The 20,552-nt window shown below is 37.9% G+C and overlaps 1 protein-coding gene across 2 annotated transcripts; it reads right to left on the bottom strand.

Annotated features, from left to right (window-relative positions):
* Positions 1 to 89: 89 nt before the first annotated feature.
* Positions 90 to 20,532, bottom strand: tmem67 (transmembrane protein 67). 2 transcript variants are annotated; one of them, XM_077213734.1, is made up of 28 exons: positions 20,295 to 20,532; positions 19,834 to 19,922; positions 19,661 to 19,751; positions 19,482 to 19,581; positions 19,318 to 19,387; positions 19,146 to 19,217; positions 17,746 to 17,808; positions 15,545 to 15,699; positions 13,180 to 13,288; positions 13,012 to 13,098; positions 9,708 to 9,773; positions 8,960 to 9,116; positions 8,747 to 8,870; positions 7,902 to 8,007; positions 7,728 to 7,784; positions 7,521 to 7,619; positions 7,330 to 7,443; positions 4,170 to 4,250; positions 3,953 to 4,052; positions 3,701 to 3,840; positions 3,449 to 3,589; positions 3,268 to 3,348; positions 3,040 to 3,156; positions 2,848 to 2,964; positions 1,685 to 1,789; positions 1,486 to 1,588; positions 473 to 615; positions 90 to 391 (listed from the first exon to the last, which is right to left on the bottom strand). In XM_077213734.1, exons 1-28 carry the CDS (start codon positions 20,485 to 20,487, stop codon positions 311 to 313), a joined length of 2,961 nt encoding a protein of 986 aa, XP_077069849.1. In that variant the 5' UTR covers positions 20,488 to 20,532; the 3' UTR covers positions 90 to 310. The 2 variants fall into 2 exon arrangements, with proteins under 2 accessions (XP_077069849.1, XP_077069857.1); XM_077213742.1 differs by having other exon boundaries at positions 4,170 to 4,256; positions 7,345 to 7,443.
* Positions 20,533 to 20,552: the final 20 nt, after the last annotated feature.

The raw sequence follows: 20,552 nt of genomic DNA, 5'->3' as shown, positions 1-20,552 counted from the left end.
TGCTCTGAAGAACTTCAGACTGAAGTGCTGAGCTACAAAAACTGGAAGCAATCTATTATGTCTCAGATTTACTCAGGAAGACCACCATATTTAAAACCAAGTAATGATTTAATGGATCAAAAATATTTAAATATAAAAACATTGATACATCAAACCCCCAAATGACTTGGCTTTGAAAGTACAAAAAATCTTGCACAAACAATAATTTATGCAAAAAAATACAAAAGTCTGTAGAAGAAACCTGAAGGCTGCCATGGCATAAAACAATCACCATTACAAAAACAGAAAGAAGAAAGAAAAAGCATTGGAACTAGATGAGAAATCTTTTGTCGACCAGAGTTTTGCTGGCTAGGTTCCTGCGGCCCATTCCATTTCGGATTAATCTGAAGACCTAAGGGAGAGTATATTAAAGCTTAATTCAAAACAATTGAATGAAACCAACCAGCCTATTAACATATCCACATATACTAACCAGTTGCTGTAGGTATGTTAACACAGCTGCGAGAATGAAGTTCTGACTGCCCAGATCCACCACACAGAAAAAGAGTGTGTCAAAAATTAACAGCACAGCCTCATTACCATAAAAGAGGACATCAGCGAATGAGTGAGAATCATCTGAAGGAAGATAAACACAAAGATATTCACTCAGAACACTAATGACTATGAAGGGAGTGGATTCTGGAAATCTACTGCCGCTTCAATGGGTGATTACAATCAAGGTATTAATCATTTTTTTTTCCTTTTACATATTAAATGATTTGACTGACTTCTTTAAGCTTATGAGATTTATGTAGTTATAGATTTACAAGTCCGTTTAATGGTTTGTGCTCTCTCCATGTAAGAGAGGCACCCAACATGTGTTAAAACATATATCTACTCTTCTAGCTGATCAAGACGGCCAAGGTCACTGGGGAACGAACCTCTCACTGAGAGAAAGAACATGTTATCTGAATGTTTTGGGAAAGTTCCCTGTTAGAGAAGAGCTCAAATGACTCCAACCTTGAAGAAGCGGTGTATCTGTGTCTGTGTGCTAGTATTCTTTGTTACAGACTTATTTTTTTCCGATATGCTGGCGCCTAGACACACATTCTCATGACCTCTAAGGACCACCCATATCTAACTCAGGGTCCGGGTGTTAGCCGTACAGACTATGGAGATGTGTGACTGCCTATCAGTCCATGTGTGGAAATTTACTATGTTTATCTATTTCTTAGCCAATCAGGATCATTCAATCTGAAGTAATGACGTAGGTGTAACGTATAATTGTGGTGGAAAATTTAACGTTCGGCCAACAAACTCCTTGTGTGTCTTGAAGCTGACTTCTGCCTGATGAAACTGCAAACTATCTTCAGTAAAAAAAAAATTCAATTTATTATAATTCTGACTCCTGTTTTCAATTAAATGCACTTCTAACTCCTGATCTTCATTCATCATATCTCCACTGGGATTTATTATGTGTGCATATGACAATCACTGTGTTTTTACCATTATAAAAGATGCTTTTATCCAGTGGCTCTATAAACTCCATACCAATGAATCTCTCAAACAGCAGCTTATCTTTCACGATGTAATCCATCTCACGATGTGCCTGAGAATACAGCATTCAGAATGAGCAAATCAAAACACCAACAAACCACAATATGCTACAGGAAAATCACAAGTATCAATGAAATACAATCCTCACGTGATCGATGACAGAGCCCAGGAATCGGTTCATTGTATGGTATGCTTTTGTGCTCTGCTCACATGGATTGGCTGAAGCATCCACCAACCTTGAGGGACCATTTCTCTGTAGGGGTAGAGATATCGTTAGCCACCCTTACTCTGTGAGATTTGTGTGTGAGTATACTTAGTAGCTCAAACTGTAGTAGAACTTAGCGCTAACAACGCCAATGTCTTGGGTTTGATTCCCAGGGAGTACAGGAACTGGTAGTATGTATACTTTCAATGCAATGTAAAGCCCTATTCTGACGGGACTAGTGTTCCAGGGAGACGTTATAGAAATTAATTGCTCTCGCAGACGTCCTTTGTGATTTTAATCCCGTCAGAATCTGCCATGTCAGTTTTTCTCACACCACCTTAGTAAAAATTACCGAGCAAATTACCTACTGTTTTTCTGCGAACTCAGCGGTTCTCTGAGAAATCTAATCCCGTCCGAATGCGAATGTCTGTGATTGCTGATATTATATTATCCTACCAATTCTCCTCATGTGTTTTTTGACCTACCCGAGCTACCGTTAGTGCAACAATCTTCAGCATGCTTTCATTAAGTTTCAACATGGATGGTATCAGACGAATATCCAATGGTATCAGACATCCAATCAATAAATAGAGCCAAATCGCGGAATCTGCGAAGACTGCCCATTTAAATATTAGTGTCAGGTAAGAGTAACATACTTCTCTAGATTTCTCTGCTCATGTATGTAGACGTTATTAAAAACAGCCACTGCAATACATTTCTGAAGTTTACTTAAATAGGGTTTTTATAATAAATTTAAATTATATTAACTAATAATAAATTAAAAGACATATACGTCATACATGATGCACGCACGCACAGGACATGACCTTCTGTAATGCCCACGTCTAGAAAACACACACTCTGTAATGAACACGGAGATGTTAGTCCCGTCCGAATCAGTACATGAAATCACAGACGAAGTCATTTAGAAAACTAGTCCTGTCTGAATAGGGCTTAAGTAGCTTTGGATAAAAGCATCTGCCAATTGCATAAATGTAATGTCTTCAAAAGTAAAAATGATTCATAAATAGTAAAATGTTCGTAAATAAGAGTATATAAGTAATCAAAGTAAATATACAAATAAGTGTATACAGTTGTGTTTATACCCTGTTGATTGGCTCAATTATCCGGTCATATTGAGTTCGCAGGCGGTTGGTTATTGAAATCTGAAATGTCTGAGTGTCAGAGTTTGGCAAAAGTCCCCTTTGGCCACACAGATTCTCCTAAAACACATACAAATAAAATAAGTCTCCCATTCATACTTCAATTTAAAATATAAGACTCAAAATCCATCTTACCCCCTCTCTCTTCAGATTTGCATTCATTTCATCCATGTTAGTGTCAGCATGACCATGAACAGAACGTCCATGGATGTAGTAGCCAAAACATCGATGAGACAGCAGCAGCACTGAGATCTAACAGACACATACATATACATACATTCAAAGAAAAATTTTACATTTCTTGGCTATGAAGTATAGTCTATCTGTTCAACTGCAAAGAAGATATTTTTGCCTAATACTTACATTGCTGATTGAGCACAAATCTACAAACTGGCGAATCTTGTCTTCAACAAAGCGCTCATGGAATACTGTGAAGAATATCATCTAAAGTAATATGATACAAAAAGTAATAGCCCTGTGAAATAGCCCAGGTGACACACACAAAGAGGCATACTGCTTGTCCTTGGGTATATATGTTTTTTACCTGCATTAAGCCAATGCAGAGCCACATAGCAGAAGCCACACCGTAGCGGAGTATGAGACTGTATGAAGGTGTGTATGCCTCAGGAGCTCGACGCAGGTTGGACGAGGGGTCTCTTAGAGCCAAATTTGAGAAGCCCACCACCTGCAAGCACAATATTTACTATTTGTTAACACAATACTTAACAAAGTGGCATAATCTGAGTGGCCAGTTTGAGAATAAGATTTTTAGGATGTTGCGTGCTGTTGGACTCACCTCCAGAAAAAAGAGCACAGCGATGACTTGAAAAGTGGGGTTGATCTTGCGAATGGTCTGAATCTCATTCCACTCATTGGCCACGAAATATGTTCTCCAGATACTGACAGGAGATGCTTGACTTTTTGCTTCGCCAGACCCTGAGCACATTAATATAGGATATTTATTTAAAAAATTGATTAAAAGTGTAGAGTTTGTATAAGTATATGGAAGGTGTATTTGAAAAACACATTAGAGGAACATTGTAATTACCCTCCGCGTGTTTACTGGATTTACCACAAGGTCTTTCCCAGTCTATGAAGAAAATATCCACAGATAGCTGAACAAAGAGCTTATGAAGAAATTGTACAGTCTGAAACAAAAATAAGTGTTGGGTTAAGCTGGGAAGAAAGGGAAAGTAGAGAAAAGACAGTATTACTTAAATTATGCAAACTGTAGTGTATAAGTTGATGTAGATAATTGTACTCGCCTTCAATGCAAAGGCACAACCAACATAAACAACAAAACGCTCCTCCTGAGCTGGTAATGGCAGCAACACGGACACAAATAGCTGGGCCTGGAGATGTACAGAAAAAGCCTTGTTTTTATATGTCATGAATTTTATCTTAAGGCCTGTTCATACCAAGACAAAGTTTGTTGCAAAAATTCGTTGCGATAAACATTTTAATTTGAATGTACGGCTGTTAATGCATCTCTTTAAACCAACGCGAACATTCGCAAGCCATCACAGCGACAGATTCTTTTAAGGGTTTTTCACACTGCACTTTTCGTTCCATTGACTTCCATTCATACGTAACGCATGTGAATGCTGGAGATTCAAGAAATTCAAGCTCATGTGAATTTCGCTACGGCCCAAAATTCAAGTTTGGTGAGACCATTAGAAGATTGATGCATCATGGCGTGACCTCTTAGTTGAATTAAAAGAATGCAAAATTTACTGCAGTGTTGCAGTAAAGTGGAGTATATTGTGTATTTTTACATTTTGGATGTATTATATGTTGAATATTTTTTTTTAAAGACGCTGTACAGTGTGATGTCACATTATGACAGCTGCAGTGTCAGTAGAAATAATGCATGCTCAAAGCCAAGTGTGAACGCTGCTTTTCGAAGGCTCCCTCAAATGCGGCCTTAAAATGCGTGCTTTGTTTCCCGTGAAGAGGTGAATTCTTGAATCCACTGCCCCTTCAATATACATAATTTTGAGTGGTTTGTAATCAAGTATTAATCAATATTTATCCTTCTAAATATCAAACTATTTGAATTACTTCTACAAGCTTATGAGACTTAAAGTCCGCATGAAATCAAATGTAAGTTTTTTTGGCTTTTAGTTTGGATATGTTAGCTTTGAGGTTACCTATAAGCTTAGTGTGCTACAAAACAATGACAAAATTTGCATTTTGAAGATATAAGCATTCAAAACTTACAGTCTCTCGCTTCCGCCAATATGGATCAGTGATTTTGATGACATCACTCTGAACTTCAGCTTCTCTCTAGATTTTCTGTCCAATCAAATGCTCTCTAGAATCTGAAGCATCCCTACATGAGTCACACGAGTCGGTGCAGACCACAAAACGTATTGGACTCGGACCAAGACCAAATCATCAAGTGTTTATTGTTCACTTGACTCACTTGCTGCAAGTTTAATCTTCTGGATCAGTCGAATTCACAAATGAACCATTTGATGTTATTTGTGAACCAGTTGATTGAAAAGAATCGGCTCAAACGATTCGCTCATGAAACGAACATCACTATGGCCCTGTCCCAAATGGCACACTTCATATGCACATTCAGTCTGGTGGACTTTTTAATGGCTGCTGCGTGCGTGTGGTGTCCCACTTTGTCATTTTAGGTTTCAGAAGGGTGCTCCTCGGGTCTTAACAGTAAATTCCCCTACACCTGGGCCACAAAAGATACAACGAATGGATCCTTTGCGGCCCAGACTATCCCAAGATTCAAGATTCATTGCGCACAGGTAACGGAAGGATTAAATAAATAAATACATAAAGCCGGATTACACTTTTAAATATAAGCATTGGGTTTTCAATTGAAGGGTTGGGGTTAGAATCCATAGTCTCTTCAATATATAAATATATATATATATCCTCCTGAATTATTACCTTATCCCTATAAAAATAAAATAATCAAGTATAAGCATTTTTACATAATATTTTTTATATTCCATGAATGATTCACATATACTTTAAACCACATGTTGCTGTGAGTGTTTAACCAGCTTCTTTCTATGTGCACTCTGATGTCTGTTACTAATCTTTGTTGACCTGAAAGAGGGCCTTGAAAGAACAGGCTCTCTGTAGTGGAAAACATCTATCAGAAGAGTTCGGGTCTGGAGAAGACCCTCACCATGTGTGGACTATATCTGTTCTACCTGACAAGTTAAGGTTCCAGGGGGTCAAATTCTATGTGACTAACCTGATTTGATTTACAGAATTGTATGCGTTTTGTATGTGTTTGTATGTGCAGAATTGTATGTGTAGTTCTCTAATGACTAAAGTGGACCTTATCTGTATTTCTTCCTGAGGAGGGAATGTTACATAGGAGTTATGGAACACTCTGGTATGCAACAACAGACCCAGAGACGCCTTTCCACGACCTCCGAGGTCACCACCGGACTAAATCTAGGAATCGGACAACCACTATCTTGACTAATGGCGGCATACTCTCCTATGTGTGAAGATGTGTTTTTGATTTTATGTACTCTTAGCCAATCAGAAGTAGCTAACCTATAAGCAATGATAATCCTTGCCTTTGGAAATGGTATAACTGGTGTGAGATTTTGAGTAAGGTAGAGTCTGGCCTGCGACCTCCTCGTGAGACTCTGACGCTTGGCTCTACCGATTAAACAGCAAACTATTTCTCTATTTGATTGAACCTCTCGACTCCTGGTCTTCTTTCATCATATCTGGTTCTGGGTCCTTGACTGTTAACCCCCCTAACACAACTTACTAGCAAACCATAAAAGTAATGCCTTTGGTCACATGCCCAGAGACACTGCAGTTAAACTACGATTGGTGGTGCGCAAGGACAGAGTAGTTTTCTAAGCGATAATAATGAATACACTATAGTGAATACATATTTCTGAATGGCTGTTCTGTTTGAAAACATGTAAATTCTGTTTGACTTTGTGGCGAACAGGACGAGGCCGAGGGACGTGAGAGAACGGAGCGAGGCCGGTGTCGCTCATTAACACTCGCACCACCGGCCTCGCTACGTTCTCTCACGTCCCTCGGCCTCATCCTGTTCGCCACAGACTTCCTTATACATAACAAGAGGGTGTCAGAAACACAAAATTGCACAACTGTCTTGATGTGAACAGGCCTTTAGACCTAAATAACTCCTTCAAAAAATAATGGGTATGTAAACAGCACATCCTAAAAAAAAAGACCTATAATTTGATAGAACAGTGGAAGAAAATCACAGAAACAAAGACACTAAACTGATATTTGAGAAGTGGGTGAGACTACGTTAACAACAGAAAAAGTGACAGACTTGCCTCCACTGTCTGGAAAATATTGAAAGGAACAGAAAAAGAAAGAAAAAGGAAAAAAAGATTAATGTAAGCTTAAGGCTTAATCATATTCATAATAGACTAGACAGCACCACCCACAGACATGACAATTGCAAACCTTAAAGAATATGAGCCAGTAGAGGCCTGTTCCAACAGTGATAATGAAGAAAACATTTGCTAGGTCACCAGCATAGAACACCAGAAACTTCATAATTGTCTGAAATAGAAAGGGACATTATTATGAATATATGTTTAACATTGTGTTTATTATTGCGTCTGAATGGGAGTCCTTACCTGTAGGTCAATGAGAGGAGATGCAATTCTTCTTTTCCAGCTTGCGGTCTTCAATAAAGAGTGGATAACAGCCACCCCTCCCAGCACACCAAGAGCTATCTGGATATGAATCCACATACAAATAAATAAACAGCATTACAACATACACCAGAACGTCCTGACCAACATAAAACAGAAGACCGACTTTCGGTGCATGTTCATACTCACATCGGTTTTAATCCGAGCTTCATCCTGGTCCATTGTATACTCAAGAGAAAACGACACCTGTACATACAAAAAAAACACAGAAATGGACCTGTTTCAAAGGAAAAAGTTCAATGGTCCCCAGTTTGAAAACCCCTGGCTAAAGGGATTAGATATAAAGGCATGCAGTGGACTTACAGTAACAGTCTGTGTGCTGGGGTCAGTGACGAGTATATCTGAGTAGGCCACGGTCATCAGAGGGGGGTAGACCAGTCCCTTCTGTGTATTCGGCACCAGTTGAAATCTGTTCAGTGTAGGACATCAAGCTTAGTGAGATCTCGAACTATAGGGCTTTCATACTGTGCTTAAGCGCAGGTTATAGTCGTTCTAAGCCAGGGTAAAGGAGCGTTTTAAAAGTGTGGCTAGCACCACTTTTTACCCAGGGCAGTGAAGCCCTGCTCCTAACCCGGAATCGCGGGTCCAAACATGTACAGTGTGAAACAGTGTGGCGTTAGAACGTTACGACTAGATGCTGAGCAACCAACAACAAATCACATGCCTTATACAGGAGCTTTGGACAGTCACAGAAACGCTGTGCGTAGTATGTTATAAACAGTTGTTTCAGCATTTGATAGAATGTAAAACAGCGAAGGAAAACGTGTCAGCAAGAGTTAAGAAGAGACCTTTTTATTCTTACTTTTATAGTCCGAAAAGTCTATTCAGAAAAATAATAGTACCGTCGGCAATATGCAATATGCCGATGCACAATGCTAGAGCCTTTATGTAAAAATATAATTTGCTGCATTCCTTCAATCAGTAACAATGACACTGCAAATATGCGAAAAATTACGTTAACCCAGGGTTTAGGATTGTACTTTGTGAAATGTCAGTTTATATCTAGGATTAATTGTTAACACCAGGTAAATTATGAGTAATGTTAAATGTGAAGCAAGATAACCCAGGATACCATTTACCTGTGTTTTAGAATGACAGTGAAAAGCCCTAATGTGTGATTTATGTGTTTGGGAGTGCATAGTATTTACCCGATCTTAATATTAGAGGCCACACGTATGGCTCTGGGTGAAGAAGTCAAAGAGTTTTCTCTTCCACTCAACGTGTCCACAAGCATCAGCCTCCGGGTGAGGTACCAGTTATTCATGTTAGATCCTGACACAGGAGAAGTCAGCATGGTGATAAAGCAGCAAGGTCTTCACATATGATAGTGTTTGATCAAACAATGTGTTTGTATGTTGTACCCTGATTAGTGAACTGGCCATTAAACTGCTGGTTGACATTTAGGAGAGGCACTGCAAGAAGACGCTTGTCTTCCTGTGCCTTCTGAATGACCAGGAACACGTCATAGAACACAGGCTCTGGGTAACCAATCAAGAGCTCTGACACAGAAAGCACACACTAAGGAAAGAAAAAAACCCATTAACACATATCCACATATTCAGCTGAAAATGAAAAATTGCATAAATACAATAAGGTAGAACAAATTGCTAAATACAATATGACAGGACACATGTGGAGTGCTTCTCAATACTCAAATTGATACTTCTTAATTTCTTAATGAGGAGCGAGGAAGCTTCCAGAGTAGCTATAAGGGAGGACGCACAGGTGTATCTTATGCAGAGGTCTTTCTTGTCAAAAACCTGACGCACATACAATTTCTCCTCCTCCTTTCCCATACCATGTCACAATAATTTTAATTTATGTTTTATCCTTGCAGTTTACACCAAACATTTAAACAGGGCATCTTGCTTTATAATTATATATTATTTCCTAAATAACCAAAATTCAACAACATAAGGGAAGATCCACTGAGCGCAGCTGATGGCGCTTTGAGATCAAGAATATTCCAATATACAAATAAAACTTCCTTTAATTCCGCCATCCTCGTTTTCTTTCTTAGATTAGATGCAAGAAAACGAAGCACACGAGGATGCATAAATAAGAAATGAGAAACATCCATGGATGACACAGAAGATAATTGAGACTCACACTCTGCTTGTAGGCTGTCCCAAACGTGTAGGCGGACTGTTGACTGGTAAGGGTGTCTGGACAGAGCTATAGAGGATAAATGAAGCAACTCTGTATCTCACATTACTTTTCAATTCCAGTTGTTTTGTTATAAGCTTTAACAAAGTGGGGCCAGGTGCATGAAAATCTTATAAAGAGAAATTCTAAGGAGTTAGTAAGAAAGATAGCCATCTTGAAATCAAAATATCTTATTTTCATGGAATACTGCAGTATTTATTATAAATTAATAATAATAATTATATTTATAATAAATATTGCGGGACAACTTTTTTTTGTTAAAAATTAGTTTCACTCAGATATACATCACGATAAGGAAGAAAAGACTATCGCAACTTCCCTTTCATGTATGCAGACTTTAAATTATGAATTTAGTGCAATTCTTGAAAAATTCTCAAATATTTTGTCAAAAGGGATAGTTCACCTTAAAAAAAATCATAAATTACCTTACTCGCCTTGGTGTTGTTCTAATGCCATGTACCCCTCTTTCTTTAATGGACCACAAGGAGAATTTAAAAAAACATTTATTTAACGCAAATCCTGACCTTGGCCTTTGGTCTTCAGTTTTGTATTTCTTGATTTTTCACAACTTGTGTGCTTTTTCTGGGCGAGACAGAGTGAACTGCGGCGCTAACAGTGTCACAAGAACATGCACATCTTGTAGCCGTGCAAAATAATACATTCAATTTTATCTCATATACCCTCAGAACACTTGGAATATACGACAGGTATTCTGTGATACTTTTAGTATAGACAAAAAAAAGCAAAGAAGGAAAGAAGACGGAGGAAGGGAAAATCCTCATCAGAAGGAAATCATCTCCAAAAAAAGAGAGATGATACGGATAAATAGGCAACAAGAGAGATTAAACAAAAGATTTATGAAAAAAAACAGTTAATTGGGGAAAAGCATGGTGAGGAAATTTGTTTAAAATATGAAATGCGAAGACTGACGGAGAGAAGTTGACATCCTTTCCACTAAGGAAGGACCTCAGCTCGGTCCGTTAGAAATGGAAATAACATGCAGCCCTGTCATTTTCTAAAGTGTTGATACATACATTGTGATGTGAAGGGTTGATATATTTATTTGCTGTAAAAAACGGAGCTTGCAAAGCTCAAGACATCCGTAATAGCTTTTAGTGCATATAGGTCAAAGTGAAGACCAAGACATATATAACCTCTTCTTCACTGTGAAAATTGTTGAAAGTGTGAAAAATGTTGCTGCAGGCAAGAAGAGATGTTCAGTTATGGCAACGAGCTTGCATATTCAAGGGACCAGAAAAAGGGGAACCCTGTAACTCTGAAGAGTATAAAATGTGAAACTTCTGATTGTTCAAGGCCGAATCTTGTGGTGAAGATTTCTCGTATTTCTGTTATCAGGGTTGCTGCACACTTTTTAAAGTCAAATTTAAGGCTTTTTAAAACCTGAAGAAATAAAAATTAATACTGTACATTAAAGGTGTGCAATAGCTACAAATACATTATATTGCGATATTTCCAAAGTTTTGTTGATTATAATGTGCTTTTGTGCTGGAACCATGGGCGGTTTAGGCCTGTTGTTGACAGCTGACCCATAAAGATATTCATATTATTCATTCTATGTGGTGGTCACTTCACAGCAGTGACAGAAATTAAAATTTTTATTAAGGATTTTCAGGGGCATTTTTACCTATATAAGGGCATTTTTCTAAACGTGTTAGATGTATTCATCACCTTTTATGTAAATTCTAACATTCACATTAAATTCTATTGGAATAATAATAGTATAGGGCTGTCAAATTAAATTATTATCAACAAAACCCATCTTTGCAGTGCAGAGGTGACACAGAAGCGCCATCAGAAGTGGCATTAATATATTTACACAGCATTTATAATTGCATAAATAATGCTATGAGATATTATTTATGAAATTATTTATAATTTGAACTTTTTATTAAAAGTGTATTTTAAATATGAAACTAAAACCGCCAGTAGGTGGTAGCAAGTCACTGTCTTAAAAAGTGAGTTGAGGGAGTCATTCATTCAACAGATTTTTTCAAACGGCTGATTCATTCAGGAAAGAAGCAAGTGGTGGTTCAGTGAATCAGTAATTACACTGATTAGTTCAAAATGCGGATTCAGTCAGTAAAAAAATATCATCGCTGTTTGTTGCAAGGTTCTGCTACAGTTTCATTTAGAAATTTTCGTCAGCAAAATAAAGGAAAAACTATTGCACATCCCTACGCACATAAAGAATGAACTTGCAATTGAACTGACATTAGCCATTTTCTTCTCCTTCTCTCCTCCTTTCACGTGCAGGAGACAGACGCAATACGCTGCCTTAAATGATGCAAATTGTCACGTGAACAAGCAAATCCACAAAGATAGAATAATAAAAAATAATATGTACACTAATTAGATCATTTTAATTTGGTAAAGCATTCAGATATCTGAAAGCATTCAGAGTCAAAGTGTCATCCGAAATTTAAGACCTCTCATAAGTAAAAAATAAGACTTTTAAAAACTTTTTATGGCCTTAAATTTGAAAAGGATCTGCAGGAACACTGGTTATGTTGATTATTTTATTCTGTAATTTGTTATTAAAACGAAACCATGGAATGTGTGGGGATTCATAACTTGAATGTTGGTGGTGGTGGTGGTGATGGTGCAGTGGATAAGACGCATGCCTTTGGTGTGAGAGACCTGGGTTCGAATCCACTGTGAGACACCAATGTGTCCCTGAGCAAGACACTTAACCCCTAGTTTCTCCAGAGGCGTGCGACCTCTGAAATATATAGCAATTGTAAGTCGCTTTGGATAAAAGCGTCAGCTAAATGAATAAATGTAAATGTAAATAACCTCTCTTAAACAAGTGCCAGAGTGATTTTTTTTTTCTTCATTCATACCTATTATCTGAACCTGGACAACAATCCCATCGAGTCTCAAGAACACCCCCCCCCCCTCCCCCCCACATTCCATGTGTGATGGAATACCTATTTATTTAGGGGAATATAAATACAACACACTGTAAAGTGGCTTTGAAACGATCTGTATTCCAAAAAGCGTTATATTAATAAAGGTGACTTTTGCATCTTTTTAAAAAAGCTTGATGCTGGTCTCTATTCTGACTTAATTTTCATTTTAGGGTGAACTATCCTTTTAAGAATTTTTTTTAGAAGAAAATGACAGGCTTTCTAACTTCTTAAGTTAGGAAAAAATAGAAATTAAGATTAATTTTATTTTTAAAAATGTTTTGTAAACTCGACCCCAGAAATTGGTCTTGCCTGCCTACCTGCAAGTTTCCTCCACCGACGCTCTCCCATCTCATAAACTCCCCACGCACTGAGTAAACAGCAGCCCGCAGCTCGATGTTAGTGTTCTGAAAGTGGGAAGAAGATTTGTGAAAATGACAACATGTAAGTTTATGTTTACAATATGTTTAGATGTCCATAGTGCTTACCTTTTTTGCTCCTTTGAAGCTGAATCCAACAGGAAGTGGTTCATTCTGTAGAACTCGTGATGCCAACCCAAGCTGTTCTCCATAGTATAGCCAAGGCAGGTTTGTCCTCCTACAGTCACAACATTGTCTATGAGAATCACAAATACGAGCCCACTGGGTTCTTCTGCCCATTTGATGTGAATTTAAATACATTACAGACTGAGATACTTCTTAACAGTATCATGATGTAAGTAGCCGTAATATGTAACTGATTTAATATCAGATCAATTCAGTTCTTCTCACATCACATTTCAGTAATAAAGCAGTTGATCTTGAATGAATCGCACTGTATTTAAGTATATAACAGATGCAATTTATGTTGCACAAGACGTATCTCCTATGGTTGATTACAGATCTTTTTGTGCAAATGTCAAAATAAAGTCTTAGATGGGCCAAGTTCATTTACCACACTCCTCACACATATGTGTGAGTGTGACATGAATCCAAAGAAGAAGTCAATCGAAGGATTAAGAGGAAATCAGAAATGTCAAAATAGCAAGTAAATAAATGTGTACAAACCACTGGGACATAATTATCTTGTTTTATTTTGTATGCTAACAGTATAAATGATGTATATTTTTTGTTAAACAGGGAGATTCTCTGGGATTCTCAGCTCTCTAGGACAGCATATATATATATATACAGTATATATATATATATATATATATATATATATATAAATAATTTAAAATGGTCCAATAGTACAACCCCAAATCAGAAAAAGTTGGGACATTTTGTAAAATGCATTAAAATCAATAATTTGTGATTTTTTAATTCTATTTAAACTTTTTTTAACTGGCAAAAGTAAAAAGAAAAGTTTTACAATGTTTTCACTGACCAACATAATTGTATTTTGTAAATATGAACAAATTTAGATTTTGATGGCTGCAACACACCCTAAAAAAGTTGGGACAGAGACATGTTTACCACTGTGTCACTTCACCTTTCCTTTTAATTACACTTTTTATATCATTTTGGAGTTGAGGATACTAATTGTTGGAGTTTTGCTAGTGGACTATTTGCCCAATCTTGTCTGATACAAGACAGCCGCTCAACAGTCTGTGGTCATCGTTGCCTGATTCTCCTTTTCATGATGGGTCATACATTTTCCATAAGAGACATATCTGGACTGCAGTAAACAGGCAGGCACATCCCTTCTATGGTGCAGAGTGTCTAGAAACCACTCAGTTTTAGCATGTGCAGAATGAGGCCTGGCATTGTCTTGCTTCCCAGGAAAGATGTCATCTTGATGGTAGTTTATGTCTCTGTACAATCCAAATATATGCCTCCATGTCAATGGTACCTTCACAATAATCCAAGTCACCCATACCGTTTGCAATGATGCACCTCAATACCAGCACAGATGTTTGCTTTTGCACCTGTCGCTGGTGAAAGACTGGTTGGTCCCTTTCGTCTTTGGGACTGAGAACTCGATGTCCATTTTTTTCCAAAAACAAGCTGAAACATGGACTCATCTGACCACAGCACACATTCCCACTGTCTTCTAGACCATTTGAGATGAGCTCAGGCCCAGAGAACTCGCCGGCATCTCCACATAGAACTGATGTAAAGCTTTCTCCTTGCGTAACAGAGATTCAAGTGTCATTTCTTGATGCAGAGTCAGACTGTTCAGTGAAAACAGTTTTCCAAATTACTCCTGAGCACATGTGTCTGTATTTAACGGATTAGCATGATGGTCTCTTGTGCAATGCCATATGAGGGCTCAAAGGTCACACACATTCATCAGAGGTCTACTGCCTTGGCCAACACAGACTGAGATTTCTCTGGATTCTCTGAATCTTGTGACAATATTATGTATGGAAGATGATAAAAGACATAAATTCTTTGCAATCTTGCATTGAGAAATGCGTGTTTTTTAATTGTTTGACAATTCTCTCATGATATTTGGTACAAAGTGATAAGCCATGACCCATCTTTGCTTAAAACGACTGAGAAGCACTTTTATACCCAAACATGATACGCTCAACTATTACCAATTCACCTGCTCATTGTGGACTGTTTCAACATAGTTGGATAATCTAATTTGGATAATCTTTTCACTTTTATTTTGTCTCTGTCCCAACTTTTTTGGGGTGTGTTGCAGCCATCAAAATCAAAATTTGTTCATATTTACAAAATACAATTATGTTGGTCAGTGAAAACATTGGAAGGCTTTTCTTTGTACTTTTGTCTGTTAAAAAAAGCTTAAATAGAATTAACAAATCACAGATTCTTGATTTTAATTCATTTTACAAAATGTCCAAACTTTTTCTGATTTGGGATTGTAGTAAATAGTAAAGTACAATACAATAACTGTATATATTACCAGTAGGAGATGTCCTGGCTGCTGCCCTGAGCAGCTGTTGCTCTGTAGATTGTGTTGTAGAGGCCACAGGCATCATTGTTGATGGTGCTGGAGGAGTGCATGTTCATCACACACATGTTGCCCAGACACTGACATGCTGTCCTGTTAGAGAACAACTACAGAACAAAGTAAACAAAACTTATATATGTTCAGAAGTAAGGCATATAAACATTTTAAGAGGAACTATTAGGCCCCGTTCACACCGCAAGTCCTAATGCTCAATTCTGATTTTTTGCTCAGATCCGATTTTTTGATTGGCTGTTCACATTACCTTTTAAAATGTGACCTATATCTGATTGCAGTGTGAATTGTTTGAGGTTTCAAACTAACCGGCATCTGCAAAAGAACAATAACAATGACATCAGACGCAGCACGCGGTTGCACTAAAGTTCGGGAGGTTATAGAGGAAGTAAACATATTCGTATTTATTTCATAATGTTTGTGTAGTGGAAACTTTTGCGGGTTTATGGTTGCAAATTCACTATAGAGATCTGTGTGGATGCGTAGACGAAGCCAGGAGTGGTGGGAATATGACGTGAATAGTTTCACTGAGACGCTGATCTCCTGTGTCCCCGTTCTTCCATTTCGTGTGCAATTTTTTCAAAAACGGAGCGGTTACGGTAGGTCCTTCTAGCTTGAATTGAAGTATCTCCCCATATACTACTTAGATCTAACACCTCACTCTCATTGAATCGCTTCATCCCTGTTCTCCATATCTAGTCAAGTTTTTAATGTTAGGCTACTGTCTGTGTCTGTCGTGTCTAGGGCTTCGCCGGCCCATAATTGTGGCAAATGTCGACGTAGATTGACGTAAAAGTCGCATCAAATCCGCCTTGATTGTTCACACTGCATTGAAAAAAATCAGATCTGGGTCTGATTCAGGACCACATATGTATGTGGTCTAAATCTGATTTGAAAAAATCAGATCTGGGCTAGATTTGAGTGTTCACACTACCTCTGAAGAAGTCTGACCTGGTCACTTGACCCCAAAAAAATCAGATTTGGGCCACTTTTGCCTGCAGTGTGAATGGGGTCTTAGGCTTTTTTACATTTGCATCTTTCTTTAGTGTGTAATTTTGCTGTTCGAGCATGAAAAAGGTCTACAATGTTACAAAGCACAAAGTCCACTTCAAAGGGAGCTATTTTCTATATCAGTCGGAAATGCACACAATTCTCTGACAAGCCAGAATTGGAGTTTTGGGTTTTCTTACAGGAAAGTACACGTCACAATATTCCTCATTTAAATAATTCCCATCTAAGGCATACACAAAAAAGAGATGAGCCCTGGTTGAGTTGCGTTGTTGAAACTCGCGGTTATGGTAAGGTGTGTGACATTTGGTCAACAACACAATACACTGATCCAGCAGATTCTACCACTTTTTGGAAGGAGGGCCTTCATAGAGACGGGAACTAAACAGAGTGTTACAGACAGACTGGAAGGAGGCACTGCAACAATGTAAAATATGTGGGTTAAAAAATAATTCAACATTCAAGCATGAAAATCTATTCTAGTAGATCCCAAAAACAAAATGAAAACTTTGTAAAAGGTCATAATAGAGGGTATGCACGTGAAGTAGGCTAATCGTCAGCCGGTGTGACTGCGGTTACGCCTATGAGTGGCAGAGTTGGTTTTCAGCGTGAATGACGTGAAAAACACATCTAAAACAGGAAATAGCTTTGAGATTGAATGTACAAATATATTTGACAAGAAATCATAGATATATTTTTACAGACTAGGAATATTGTGCCGAAAGCTACAGAAAAGAGAAGCAAATGGATCGCTACAATTTACAGAAACAACAGGACTCCAGGCAGCGAAACGTAGATTTACAGTTATCATTTTGTGTAAATATGTTGAATTTTGGGGTAAAATCATACCTTATATATTGTTTTGTTATATTGTATTGACAATTTATCAATTGAATAATTAGGCTACCATCTTATATTCAGCATGAATGGATGTTGTTGTTTTTTTTTAAACTGTACAGGTTTTAGGGCTGGAGGATATGAAGATATACACAGTTGTAATAAAAGTTATTCAACCTGCATTGCAAATCAGGTTTATTGCCAAAATTTACACTTTCAGCTGTTTGCAATGAACAAATAAAACAAAAGTAATTGAAATACAGGAATATAAAATGTATGTGTGTGTAGAAACTTACCAAACATGCAGCTGCTGAAGAATACATGAAGCTTGAAAACCATGCTGATGGTAGAGAGAGGGTCTGTGCAACACAAACAAGCATTACACTTTAAAACAATGAACCCTAGCACATTAACAACAGTACACAAACACAATAGATAATGCTAACTTTAGGGTGACCAGATTTCTCGGAGTGGAATACGGGACAGATACAGAACGCATGCGTATAGAGGGAATGCACGTGACGTCACCGTTGGCCGGAGTGACTGCAGTTACGCCCACAAGTGGCAAAAAGACTGAGCGGCAGCATTGGTTTTCAGTGTGAATGCTGCGGAAAAACACACAAAACGCGTCTAAAACGGGAAAGAGCTTTGAGACTTACTGTACAACTAGATTTGACAAGAAATATGAGGAATATTTTTACAGACTACCTAAAGCTACAGAACAGAGAAGCAAATAGATCGCTACAATTCATAGAAACAACTGGACTCCAGGCAGCGAAAGGTGGATTTGCAGTTATCCTTTTTGTGTCAATATGCTGAATTTAGTGGTAAAATCATTCTCTATATATTGTATTGTTATATATTGCAGTGACAACTCATCAATCAAATATTTACCACTGCATATTCTGTATAATTTGACATTTTTAAATAAACACTGACAAAAAACTATACAAGTTTTAAGTCTCTAGACGATATGATGATATATATAACATTGATAAGTGATCACCTGGATTTAGACCTGCCTATTTTGTATTTATATAAAGCATTCACAGGCAAATTTGCTGTATGTATTTCCCTGGTGTCGAAATCAGGCACATATAAATGTCAGGAAACACGATTCCTGGCTGCATGTTAATATCCATGGATCCCTGGATCTTTAGTAAGTTGTAAGGAACACTATATTGAGTCCAATCTTTAGTTTAAACTGATAATCGTTTGTTTTACTTGCGTTTTCGCAGTTTCCCCTATTAAATCCAGTCACGCAGCTGCTCTTCTGCCACTCAGTCCGGCTGAGGGGGGCGTGTTCCGGCTGGAAAGTGACGTTAATGCATTCCCTCTATTAATGCGTCTTACATGCGCTTCATTAGGCACACTAGCACACACACACAAGGTCTCTCCCTCTCTGTCATGCCCGCGCTACACGGTTTGAACGTAACATATATATTCACTTAGCCTTTCGGAAACGAAACCTATTATATATAAATATATATATATATATATATATATATATATATATATATATATATATATATATATATATATATATATATATATATATATATATATCAACGATAAAATAAGGGACAAAACATGATTTTTTCAGAATAAGTCGGGACACTAAAATTAGAGTGGAAATACGGGGCTGTCCCGGGAAAAACGGGACGTCTGGTCACCCTAGCTAACTTTGGACTCTTACCAGTTTCCCAAAGATGACATTTGAGGCAACAGAGGTAGGCAAACTGTTTGGGGGGAAGCACATCCCTCCTGCCTGTGTGATGAAAGCATAACTTTCTCAATTCTCGTCACTCTAAATGCATCGCATAAACATAGGCTACACATAAATTTAAACAAAGGCACCAAATTCTCACCAGTACGTTTGATGTCCCGCAAACACACGACTGAGATGAGTTGATGAATGAGTCCTCACATCTCACACACCTAAGCATTCACATGTCAGAACAAAATTAATCACTTTTTATGCATGAAGATCAACACGAAAACCCAGTGCCATTGATAGGAATGGCAGCTTTACCTTTTGCCTGTTGTATCTGGGGCCGAAAAAGCAGGCTCTGTTGCACTACATGCTTCACATCGCGCTTCATTTAATGGATTCCCATTCCCATCTCTCTCCACTGACAAATACAATTAGATACCATGAAATTATAAAACAATTCTGCACCTTTTACCTAAAACTGTCCACCGTTTACCTACCCAGCACGCTTCCCTCAGGACACTGGCACTTGCCATTCACCCCTACACTTCCAGGACAATGGATACATCCATACCCATCCTGAGTAACCCCCTGTAATCATATTATTGTAAAAAAAGTATTAGTATTCTTAATACAATAACAAAATCAATACAAATTCAATTCAATACAGTACCTGATTGGCATCAGGACACTTCTGGCACGTGATGGACGCCCCATTACTGACCAGCACTCTGAAACCAGTCTGACACTCACATATCAGTCCTATATGGCAGAAATACACATAATCGTACAAGCTGCTTTACAATTACAACATGTATAAAAACATGTAACGTTATGGTTAATAATAAAAAATAAACCTCTATATTTTAAGCATTTATTTACTGTGGTGTTATGTGCAGCAAACGTTTTTTATTATTTTATATCTCGCGTGCAGTTGATTCACTGACAAGACGCTTACCCGTATGAATCTAGGTTAAATCAACAACAAATATGACGATACATCAAATGACTACATGACTATACACATAAATGACTGCTGTCTAGTGTAAAACGTCTAGTGCTAGCTATCATATAAATGTTAGGTTGGTCAAAACAAAGCAAACTAACGTTAATCTGCGCGCGCGTTCCGCGTACCTGATTTGCTGTTGACTTGATTCGGCCCACATTTCACACAAGATAAGCTCGAAATATCAAAATAACTTTCAACACCACAATCCGAATGCTGCTGAAGAGATATAGAAAACTGCTGGCAAGAAAACGCTTTTAATTTGAACAGAAATATGATCGAGAAACTGCACACGAAAGCTCTCAGCGTCCCCGTCGCCATGGTGCAGATGACGCTTGATGACGTACGTGTTCCTGTTTACGCTCAGAAAGCGTGTTGCGTGCGCG

Source organism: Siphateles boraxobius, unplaced genomic scaffold (assembly GCF_051911475.1).
Source record: "Siphateles boraxobius isolate OS27281-9 unplaced genomic scaffold, OSU_SipBor_1 12, whole genome shotgun sequence".
Lineage (NCBI taxonomy): Eukaryota > Metazoa > Chordata > Actinopteri > Cypriniformes > Leuciscidae > Siphateles > Siphateles boraxobius.
Note: the sequence above shows the minus strand (reverse complement) of the source record. Positions and strands in the feature narration are given on the sequence as shown.